The sequence below is a fragment of the Sorghum bicolor genome, chromosome 1, assembly GCF_000003195.3.
Source record: "Sorghum bicolor cultivar BTx623 chromosome 1, Sorghum_bicolor_NCBIv3, whole genome shotgun sequence".
In the NCBI taxonomy this organism is placed as follows: Eukaryota; Viridiplantae; Streptophyta; class Magnoliopsida; order Poales; family Poaceae; genus Sorghum; species Sorghum bicolor.
Window position 1 is genome coordinate 63,848,508 of NC_012870.2, and position 12,109 is coordinate 63,860,616.

The window sequence follows — 12,109 nt, forward strand, 5'->3', positions numbered from 1 at the left end:
TCCTCCTCTAGCCCCCAAGAATCAAGGTTGTATGAGTAGGTAGCCACAACAGAGGACGCACTGAAGCTAATCTATAGCTAAATATATTTGTTTGGTTTGCGATAAAGCTTGGTTTTTAGATAACGGAAAAGTTACATCCTCTACTACCGCAATGAAAAATGGGAAGCGAGACCGAGACCTGTGCCATCTTAGTATCTTTACGACCCATCCGTGTTATCTGATCGTCGACCAAGTAACCCATCTTAGCCTTAGGGCAATGTGAATTGAATGTGGAAAGATCACCAGCTGATTAGGTGAAGAAACTGAAAGTAGGCTATAGCTACGACCGAAGCTTTGGAGGGGATATTGATTAGGCTTTTCGTACCTGCGCTGCGACGGCGAGGATGTTATGGAGGCTTTTGCTGCGGCCAGCCAGGGTAGCAACGCGCCACCTATTTAAACTGCTGTCAGCTCTCGCCTCTCGGCCACAGCGCGCGCGGCTCACACTGGCACCCAGAAGACCACGGCCTCCATCGTGCAGCATCATCACTCGCGTCTAGCTTGGAGCTTGGAGGAGGACATGGACAGGTCGCGCTACTGCTCTCCGCTTCCCCTGCACCTCCTCCTCCTCGGCCTCATCTCGCTCCTCCACGCCTGCTCCGCCGCGTCCGTCACCGCCGGCACCCCCGACGGCTCCGAGCTGTGGGGGTACGTCGAGGTCCGGCCAAGTACGTAACAATATCAAAACCTCTCTTCGTTTCCTCCATCGAAGTCGACGTCGAAGCTCCAAATTTCCAATAACGAGGTGTCGCTCGCCGTCGATGCTTGCTTGCTTGATGCACAGAGGCGCACCTGTTCTGGTGGTACTACAAGAGCCCGGCGCAGAGGACGCCGTCCAAGCCATGGCCAACAGTCCTCTGGCTGCAGGGCGGCCCGGTACACAACTAGCTGCTTCCCTCTCCCTCTCCCTCCCCTCCTCCTCACACCACAACTTGGGCACAAGATCTTCACGAGAACGACGACGAACACGGCCTGAATATAATCCTGAGTGATCGACCATTTGACCGTGCTATGCAGGGCGCGTCCGGCGTCGGGCTCGGCAACTTCCTGGAGGTCGGGCCGCTGGACGTCGACCTGAAGCCGCGCAACTCGACGTGGCTCCACAAGGCAGACCTCATCTTTGTGGTTAGTCACTAGTCAGACGCAGAGAGCGATTGATTTCAGCTGCTAATGTGGCCTCCCTTCTCTGTCTGCACCCCCTTCGTCTTCTACACACCTTTTGCTGAGCGTGACTGAGTTTCATGGCGGACGAACGTACGGCAGGACAACCCGGTGGGCACAGGGTACAGCTACGTGGAGGACGACAGTCTGTTGGTGACCAGCGACTGGCAGCAGGCGGAGGACATGACCACGGTGGTCAGGGCGCTGGTGAAGGAGGTGCCCACCCTGGCGACCAGCCCGCTGTTCCTGGTCGCCGAGTCCTACGGCGGCAAGTACGCCGCCACGCTCGGCGTGTCCGTCGCCAGGGCCGTCCGCGCCGGCGAGCTCAACATCACGCTCGGAGGTACGTAACCTAGAATAGATCGACGTCGCTGGTTGCATTTGGGGAGCATGCAGTTGATGCGTGCGCATTGAATTGAATGAAAATCCTCGTTTCTTTTTGCGGTGGGCAGGTGTGGCGCTTGGAGATAGCTGGATCTCGCCGGAGGATTTCATGGTGAGATTTATATTATACTTATTATATATATTCGACACAGACAGACAATCTCTGGTTTCTGTGAACAAATGACAAATCACACATGAATAACGTATATATCTGGATCGTGCAGCTCTCCTACACACCGCTGCTCCTGAGCGTGTCGAGGCTGGACGACAACGCCGGCGACGAAGCAAACAAGTAAGCCAGCAAGACGCACACCACACCATTTGCCTTTCTCTTGACGTTTAGCGCAGCCATCACATGCATTGCGACACAATTTTAATTTTAATTTGAGCTCAGGAAGGCGGAGACAGTGAAGGAGCAGATCGTGGCGGGGCAGTGGGCCGCCTCGCACAAGTCCTGGGTCAGCCTGCTAGATTTCATCGACGACAAGAGCGGCAACGTCGTAAGTGCTCAACACGTTGATTCCCAGGCTAATTATGTATGTACGCTATTCTTTGCTAAAGAAAATGTATTTCTTTGCTCAAGAAAATGTATGTATACACTATTCCTTCAACGTACATGTAGTCTCGCACAACCTAAAATCTTGAACAAATCACAATTCGTGGATATGATTGGATTATTTTTTTTAATAACCCATATTCATATTTGTATCTACATTTGGGAGTTATTTGTGTCATTTTTTTATAACTATTGAGGTGGATAATTTAGCATTACTTTATGTATATCTTTTATAATTATGGAGGTGGATAATTTTTAGTATAAAATACTGTTGATGATTAGCATCTACAAAATTAAAGACTATAATATGTTTATATTTATTTATTGTGAGAATTTCTACGAATTGTCATGTATGGTGAGAATGAATCATCATGGAGATTCTCTTGGTGTATCCAATTAGTAATAGTATTTATATATTTTTTCTATAAGGATCAATGTTACAGAATTTAAACTTAGAACAAAATCAAAACACTTATATTTTACCTTTTTTATAAGGATCAATGTTACGGAACAACTCAGAGCAAAACCAAACACTCATATTTTACTTTTGATAAGGATCAATGTTACCGAATTTTGACTTAGAACAAAAACCAAAATAATTATATTTTACAACATAGAGAGTAATGTTTACTGCTGGTTTGTGAAATCTTACACAACATTAGGATCATAATAATCCTCCAGAGACACACTACATGAAGATAGAAGTCATTGAAAATCATAGAAAGAACATTATAATACCCTACCACCAATTTGGATGGCTATAACTAGCACTGATGATAATAATCATTGGTCTAATTTGCTTCAGAATTACCCACACTTCCATTTATAGAAAACAAACTAAAGTAACTCTATGAAAGATAATAGAAACAAATCCCTAAATTTGTATCTAAATTATTGATATATGCTATTATTTAAATAAACATACCTATGTTGCTTAAAAAAACATACCTCTACCTATATACGATTATTAGTACTCCCATATATGAAATAAATTTTATATCAACTATAATACTTCGACATAATATAGGATATGTTGCTTAAAGAAACATATTTCTACCTATATATGATTATTAGTACTCGTATATGAAATAAATTTTGTATCAACTATAATACTTCGACATGATACTGGAACTGCGCGGCAAGGCCTCACGCCTTTCTAGTTTTAACTAATCACGAAGCAATATGTTTGTACCTACCCCTCTAGATGTTCTAGTACTCCCTGTGTCTCTGAAAGTTTCAATTCCGAGTGCCAGTCAAACTTGTTTAACTTTGATCAACTTTATAGAAAAGAGCATCGATATCTATGACATAAAATGAGTATCTTATGAAAATATATTCAATGATAAATTAAATGGTATTAATTTGGTACTATAAATCTTAGCGTATTTTTCTATAAATTTGGTCAAAGTTTTAAAAGTTTGACTTAGGACAACTCTAGAAGTTGCAGCTTTCAGGGACAGTATTTTTTACGCGCTTTCTCCAACCAGTCATTTGTACAGTTTTCGTCCGTTTTTTCCTTCACTGAGATCTAGAATTCGAGATGCTATAACACTATTCCAATCTTCTTTTGTTCCGTTATCTATAAAAAACATTATTCCAATCTTGTGTTTTTCCTATTCTTATTTTTAAATAGCCCTTCATTCAAAAGAGGCTCTCAGCCTCTCACCATTAACGAAGCTTGATAGGCCTGCTTGATCGCAGTAGATTTTTTCTTTTTTAACTTGTTTCCCTTTTCTTTGGCAGGATGTGTACAATTTCATGCTTGACTCCGGCATGGACCCGGTGGCACTCGACATACCTTTGGGTTCATCACTGACGAGCAGCTTGCATGCCACGAAGTACTCGACGTCCCATCGCGGCCAGGACTCCCAACCTGACTCCAACACCATTGACAGCATCATGAATGGGGTCATCAAGCAAAAGCTCAAGATAATCCCCAAGAACTTCACGTCAGTCGCCTGTGCTCATCTACATCTCGCATCACAGTCCGTTTCCTGTCAATATTGTGACGCTGCAATTCCAAATGTATATAGGTGGGGGCAGCAATCCGACTCGGTCTACCACGCGCTGGTCAACGATTTCATGAAACCAAGAATCGATGAGGTAATCTAAGCAAAAGTGTCCTCACTTTCTAAAATTGCAACAAGGTTAGTGGTGCTCGCTTGATAGCCTTTACGTTTACTGATTCAGATTGATGAGCTGCTGTCTTATGGCGTTAATGTGACGGTGTACAATGGCCAGGTCAGTAGAACTCTACAATTTTTACCATCCCCAGCAGTTCAAAACTACTCGGAGCTCGACATTTATTTTTACTGCGTTCTATTAGTATTACACTGCCACCCTATCTACTGTAAAATTAAACCCCACTCTTGGCCAAAAAAAGGAGATTAGATCAATGGATAAATGTGCGATAGTGGCTTAGTGAATTTTTTTTAGATAATGGATAGTGGCTTAGTGAATGATTGACATTGGCAATCATGTCAGAAACAACCTCAACTCATGGTGCTGTTTGATCAAATTAGCATTCAGGTTTAACAAAGCCACTAGGAAGTAGGAACTGGAGGCATCCTGCCATCCTGGATAAGCAACCGAGTAAAGTACAAGAATAAATAGCTTGATTACTCTGTGGGAGAGGCGGAGATCAGATCGGAATAACGTAACGCCAACACACATGTTCTTGGTTCAGAAAAGACAGGCATCCATCCTTTCTGGACCATGCCAAGAAAATGCGAACCTTCATTGTGAAGTTTATTTAATCAGACAGGGTGCATAGAGACAATCTCTCACGGGTCCCATGCCAAGAAAATTCCAAGAAAAGAGCGTTCCATGCATGGATTTGTGGATGGATAGATGGATAGGGATAGCTCATCAGAACCTACCCCTTTGCCAGAGAGCTGTGAAGGACACGAAATCTTGGCGTGGCAAATGGCATTTTCCCAACAACCGCTAGCTCACATGGCCAAATAATCGAGGCATTCTGATGCTCTATGTATACAGTATTCGAAGATGAAATGACTAGCACTTATTAAGGCTGCATTTTTTTCAGTACTAAACTTGATATATATAACTTTTCCTCTATCTGAAGCTCGACGTAATCTGCTCGACCAACGGTGCAGAAGCATGGGTTCAGAAGCTCAAGTAAGTATTTGTGTGTTATTGCCACCCATTCTGGCAGGTTTTCCACAATTTATCTGAGTTACTGAATGCTGTCTCCATTCGGGGATGCACTGATTTCAGATGGGATGGTCTGAAGAGTTTTCTGAACCTGCCAAGGCAGCCTCTGTACTGTGGCGGTGGCGCCAGCAAAGGAACCAAGGCCTTCGTCAGGTCCTACAAGAACCTGCATTTCTACTGGATTCTTGGAGCTGGGCATTATGTAAGTCCGAAGTCCGAAGTCTGAACCCCAATTGTGCCATCTTATTTGTTTTCTTAAACTTCGATAAACCCAAATCTTATCTGTTTTCTCGTGGAATCTTCTCCCTGATTGCAGGTGCCTGCAGACCAGCCCTGTATCGCGCTAAGCATGATCAGCAGCATAACCCAGTCACCAGCAAGCTAGTAGTTGATTTGCCAAGAGCAAAGGAGGGCTTCAAGCAGCAAGCACAAGGTCCCGGAGGACCATTCAGCGTTCTTGAAGCGTGGGATAGATTGAATACGTGAAAGGCCATGCAGTTGGCGATGCCATTTTTATATAGGAAAAAATCCGTTTAAAACAGAGCACTGATTTGATAAGAAAGAGGTTGTATCATCTCATATTACAAAATTTTGTGCAGAGGCTGGAACTTTTTTTTAATAATGGAAAGATATATGGCTTCATATAGAGGAATCATACCAAATTATTGTATAAATCACACCGTGACGTCTGGAATGAGTTTACATAGCAAAATGCGATTTTGGGCCCATCATACCTTTAGCCAAATAAGCCGAGTGAATGAACAAATGAAAATGTGGCCAACTAATAAGTCGATTTCAAGTGAAAAGTACTGTCGAACCAAATCAAGTGAACCTACGCACTCAACCGAGTGAACCGAACGAAATGACATTTTTCTACCATAAGTCATTTTTTGGTTTTTTTCTCTAGTGGCATTTAGAGAGCTATATATATTCGTGGTATGAAAAAACCATGGTGGACGCCAGCTATTAGGTTCCTTATTTTTACCCTAAACCCTAATCCCATTGAATGTTTGGACACATACATAAAACATTAATATAGATAAAAAAATAACTAATTGTACAGTATAGAAACCACGAGACGAATCTTTTAAGCCTAATTAGTCCATATTTAGTCATAAATGCTACAATAACATGTATGTGCTAATGATAAATTAATTAGATTTAATAAATTCATCTCCCAGTTTCTAGAGAAGTTATGTAATTAGTTTTTTAATTAATATCCAAACATCTCTTCCGACATCCTATAAAACATCTAATATGATATCCAGAAACTTTTCGCCCACGAATTAAACAAGGCCCTAATGTCTAGAGTCGAAGTAGAATCACGAAGCATAGCTCAGTGGGTCAAGTTTTTTTTGTTGGAATATATTCACTAGGATTTAAAGATTCTCAACTCAAGATGGGTGCTCGTATTTATCTGTGACACACATCCTAAAATTTCAAAAATACATTATGTACATTAGTACATAAATGATGAACCCTTTTAAAGAGAAAGGGAGTGGCAAAGGCGAAGGCTAATATATAGGACCCTTGTATGGGCAAAGGGAGTGGCAAAGGCTATAACTTTTCTCTTAACCAAAAACGGATGGAGCCACTTCCCTGCTCGTGTTTTTTTTTTCAAATCCAAAAGAGCCTTCCCGTATACTAAGGCTGAAAAAAAAATAAAAACTCGAAGCTCATTATCTCGTGGCTAGCTTGGCTCATTATGATAACGAGCTGAGCTGAGCCAAGATTTTAGCTCATTAGCTATAACGAGCCAACTCGAGCTAGTTCGCAAGCCTAACGAGCCATGATTCTAGAAAAAAAAATCAACAAAATTTATATTAATTTTGTATTACTTTATGTCTTGTACTTTACAAATGGTTTATATGTTAGTACATATAAATATTTTGTTCGATTTAAGGTTATTGGATATATTATTATTATTCTCGAGTTTTAGATAAATATAAATATTTTATTTTATATATTTTTTATAGCTAGCTTGTGAGTTCAACGAGCTAGCCGAACTGACTTTCTAACTCATTAAAATAACGAACCGAGTCGAGCTTAACAAGTCAGAAAAAACCGAGCTGTCTGTTAATCCAGCCTTACCGCATACTACCCACTTCGCTGATTGCAGCATCATTTTCAGTGCCAGAGATAGGAAATTGATCGACCCGATGGTGTTTTGGATTTCATGTCACGGAGACATATATAGGCCTTGTTTAGTTCCAAAAAATTTTGCAAAACAGATACTGTAGCACTTTCGTTTGTTTGTGACAAATATTGTCCCATCATAGACTAACTAAGCTCAAAAGATTCATCTCATCAATTCCGACCAAACTATATTATTAGTTTTTATTTTCGTCTATATTTAATACTCCATGCATACGTCTAAAGATTCGATGTGACGAGAAATCTGAAAAATTTTGCAAAATTTTTTGGGAAGTAAACAAGGCCATATACAAAACAATAATGTTTCTGCCTCGGCTCCGTGCCCGTGGGATTGGGATGACAAAGTTCACAGCCCTGCCTGCCAACACTAGAGGCAGGCACACACACCTATTTAAACTTTAACCGCATCCCGGCTACACCGGGCGACGCACGCGCGCTCACTTTCAGCCGACCACACGCTCTCTTGGACATGGACAGGTCCTACTGCGCGCTTGTGCTCCTCTGCCTGTGCCTCGGCACGCTCCGCTCCGGTTCCGCCGCGTCGGTCACCACCGGCACCCCCGACGGCTCGGAGCTCTGGGGGTACGTCGAAGTCCGGCCAAGTAAGTAGCTCTAGCTCCTCGTCAAGCATTCTCTTCCAAGCTAATCCATGCATGTTCTGAGTTATACATGTCATGTCGCCGTTGTTGCAGAGGCTCACCTGTTCTGGTGGTACTACAAGAGCCCGCAGAGGACGTCGACGCCGGGGAAGCCATGGCCGACCATCCTCTGGCTGCAGGGTGGCCCGGTACGAACGCCGCTCCCTCGCGCCGGAAATGCCCTGAATTCTGGACTGGACTAGCTCCTCTCTGATTTGCTCTGCTTCAGGAATGAATCACGAGTGAGCGTTGTCATCAACCGCAGTTTCTTGCTCGCAGGGCGCGTCCGGCGTCGGGCTCGGCAACTTCATGGAGGTCGGGCCGCTGGACGTGGACCTGAAGCCGCGGAATTCGACGTGGCTGCAGAAGGCCGACCTCATCTTCGTGGTCAGTCAGTCGTCGCCTCGTCGGAGCGGAGACAGCGATCGCTCAGCACCTCCGCTTCGTCTTCTTCGACGCCACGCCCACATCTTTGCTGTCGGTGATGTTTACCTACTTGTCCCGGTGGTCCGCAGGACAACCCGGTGGGCGTCGGGTACAGCTACGTGGAGGACGACAGCCTGCTGGTGACCACCGACTGGCAGCAGGCGGAGGACGCCACCACGCTGCTCAAGGCGCTCGTCAAGGAGGTGCCCACCCTGGCGACCAGCCCGCTGTTCCTGGTCGCCGAGTCCTACGGCGGCAAGTACGCCGCCACGCTGGGCGTGTCCGTCGCCCGGGCCGTCCGCGCCGGCGAGCTCAAGATCACGCTCGCAGGTAACAATGGTGCCTGCTCACCCAAACAACCAGTCAATCGTGTCCCAATTCCGTGTATAACAGTATAAGTAAAAAAAAAAAGCTCTGTTTGTTTCACAAATTTGAAAAAGGTGTCGCCCTCGGGGACAGCTTCGTTTCGCCGGTGGATTTCACGGTGAGTGCTCGCATCACATACCATAGGCCATAGCAGTAGAAGGTTGCTCTGCTTGCGGAGCAAAACAACCTCCATTTCAGAACGTTTCTTCAGTTCGCTCGCAATTGAAATGAGATTCAGATGGAGTGCTTTGGATGGTGCAGGTATCGTACGTGCCGCTGCTCTTGAGCGTGTCGAGGCTGGATGACAACGCCGCCGCCGAAGCAAACAAGTAAGAACGCCGGCCGGCCTGCTAACCGGGTTATTAATTACATACACATTCCTCTTTCCCAATCACAATCCATAACATAACGCATCCGATATCTTTGTTCTCAGGCGGACGCAGACGGTGAAGAATCAGATCGCCGCCGGGCAGTTCGCGGCGTCTCAGGGATCGTGGAACGACCTGCTGGCCTTCATAGACACCAAGAGTGGCAGCGTCGTAAGTGCTGACCGCCGTCGACTCTTATCTTAGCTAGTATAGCCCTCATACAACTGTATGAATAAAAAGAGTGGTCACCACACCACTCACCCCTGCGGATTTCCTCTTTTTTTTTTCTTTCTTTCAGGACGTGTACAATTTCCTTCTTGACAGCGGCATGGACCCAGTGTCGGCAGACACGCCGGCGGCAGGCTCGTCGGCGGCGGCGGCGGCGGCGGCCAGCAACGTGCAGGCGTTGAGGTACTCGACGTACCTCGGCACCCAGGACTCTGCTGGCTCCTCCAACACCATCTCCGGCATCATGAACGGTGTCATCAAGGAGAAGCTCAAGATCGTCCCCAAGGACCTCAAGTGAGCGTCGCTTTCGCACCACGGCGGTCACGTCAGTCACTGGAGTACTATGTGTTTAGTAGCTGTCAGTGTTACCATGCTGCAACTGCAATTGTATGCAGGTGGGTGGAGGTCTCCAACGCCGTCTACTATGCGCTGGTCAACGATTTCATGAAGCCAAGAATCGATGAGGCCAGTAACCTCGCACGTCGTCTCTATATGAATAAGAAGTTGAAGAGATAGTGCCATAGTGGAGTTTGCTTAACTATGTTTCCTTTTTATTTCACAGATTGATGAGCTACTATCTTATGGTGTGAATGTCACGGTGTACAATGGGCAGGTCAGTAGTGCTCTGCCAAACTTACTATCTCCAGACTCCAGCAAATCAAAACTGCTTTTTTTTTTTGGTCTGATCATGATATACATTAACTTTCTTCCGTTAGTGCTGTTACGCTGCTATGCCAGCAAAAAAATAGTGGACCACCATGCTAAGACCAATGGATAGGATGAAATGTTAGTGCCTTAGTGCTTGAGTGATGATCCAGACACTGAAAAGGAACTGATACTGTTTCTGTTTCTGTTTCTTCCACGCAACTCGTAGTCGTCGTAGCACACAAAGCTCTGGCTAGTATAGTGTTTTCCATTACTTGGAGCATTCAGGTTCACCAATTCATCCTGAAATTGAAACATCCTGTGTAAGCAACCGAGTATAGTACTATACTATAAGAATAAAGGCCTTACAATTAGTCAGTGGGAGAGCAGGATAGCGTGACGCCGCCAAGTTCTTGTTCAGACTTCAGAAAAGATGGCATCGTTTCTGGATGCATACCAAGGAAATGTGCACATTTGATTGTCAGTCGTCATAGGAAGTTAGGAACGGACAACCACTCCCTGGTCATGCCAAGGAAAAAACACAAGAACAGAGTGTTCCATCTGCCTTTTTCCCAGGAGCTGTGAGTGACACGAAACCTTCAGGCTCCACAATGCATTTTTTTTTCTCAACCACCACCACATCACATGGTGGCTCATGGCTCACATGGTCAACTAATTGGGAGACAAACCCTCCTCCCTTAACCAAACACTTGGATAATCCGTTTCAAATCATATAATATTCCCAGCTGAAAAATGCTTAAGATTAAACAAGTCTGCAGTTTTCAGTACTGATGAATGTGATACATGTTTCCCCCTACCTAAAGCTCGACGTAATCTGCTCTACCGACGGCGCTGAAGCATGGGTTCAGAAGCTCAAGTAAGCCTTCCTGTCTGTCCTTCTGTTGCCCCCCACATTATAACAGGTTCAGAAAGCATGTATATCTCAATGACTGAACTGAATGTTTACAATGTCCTTGTGGATGAACATGAACTGATTTCAGATGGGATGGGCTGAAGACCTTCCTGAGCCTGCCGAGGCAGTCTCTGTACTGCGGCACCAGCAAAGGAACCAAGGCATTCGTCAGGTCCTACAAGAACCTGCATTTCTACTGGATTCTTGGAGCTGGCCACTTTGTAAGTCCTGCGGCATCTCTCACATTCACCTAGGATCTGCTTCCCGTCCCATGTGAGGGTCTTAAATCGGGATGCCCCCGATCCAGAATGAAGCTGACTTGTTTCCTCATGTGATCTGCAATCTCTTCTTTGACTGCAGGTGCCTGCCGACCAGCCTTGTATCGCGCTGAGCATGATCGGCAGCATCACCCAGTCTCCGGCCAGTTAGCGGATTTTATGTGATACGCAAAGATCAAATGAAGAGACGTCAACTGGAAGCAGCTACCACACGGACGCGGGCAATGCAGCACTCTTGAGTACAGTGAAGGTCGCATACTTTTGAAGGCAATTCTGCTGATGATACCTGTGATTTGGTTACAGTTTTCTATACTGTGAAAAATAGAGCGCTGGTGCGATAGGAAAAGTGGAGAAGTACTTTTTTTAATGATTTTTTGTAGTGGGTCGATTGATTTATGTTGCGTTTGGGAGAAAAAAACACTTAATTTACAATATCACTTTCAGAGGTTGTAAAGTTGCAAAATTTCCATATTTAGCATAAACATCCGACCATCGAATTCAGCAGATTTTTGTCCCTATTTAATAAAAAAAATTCACTAAATGCATTAGGGACTGTGAGGCCCATGGAGTGAGCAAGCAACTAATGGGCCAAATCTAATTGTAGGCTAGTTTTTATAGGCTAGATAATAGCAATTTCGACTGCCAGATTGCAGGCCCAATTTATTTTAGGTTAAGCCCAGTTTCAAGCCAAAAATATTTTAGGTTAAGCCCATTTGTAGGCCCAGATTGTTTTGGGTGGGTACTTTAGGATATTTTCACTGCAGTTCACTTGAACTAAA

The 12,109-nt window shown here is 44.7% G+C and overlaps 2 protein-coding genes across 2 annotated transcripts; both read left to right on the top strand.

Moving 5' to 3' along the window:
- Positions 448-5,960, top strand: LOC8077106 (serine carboxypeptidase-like 51). Its single transcript, XM_002465129.2, has 13 exons — positions 448-707; positions 824-915; positions 1,057-1,164; positions 1,303-1,543; positions 1,653-1,696; positions 1,809-1,876; positions 1,979-2,084; positions 3,884-4,089; positions 4,174-4,243; positions 4,331-4,381; positions 5,226-5,278; positions 5,378-5,516; positions 5,631-5,960. Exons 1-13 carry the CDS (start codon positions 560-562, stop codon positions 5,697-5,699), a joined length of 1,395 nt encoding a protein of 464 aa, XP_002465174.1. The 5' UTR covers positions 448-559; the 3' UTR covers positions 5,700-5,960.
- LOC8080448 (serine carboxypeptidase-like 51) lies at positions 7,825-11,834 on the top strand. Its single transcript, XM_021451850.1, has 13 exons — positions 7,825-8,070; positions 8,161-8,255; positions 8,386-8,493; positions 8,622-8,862; positions 8,973-9,016; positions 9,160-9,227; positions 9,332-9,437; positions 9,565-9,788; positions 9,890-9,959; positions 10,057-10,107; positions 10,964-11,016; positions 11,141-11,273; positions 11,413-11,834. Exons 1-13 carry the CDS (start codon positions 7,938-7,940, stop codon positions 11,479-11,481), a joined length of 1,395 nt encoding a protein of 464 aa, XP_021307525.1. The 5' UTR covers positions 7,825-7,937; the 3' UTR covers positions 11,482-11,834.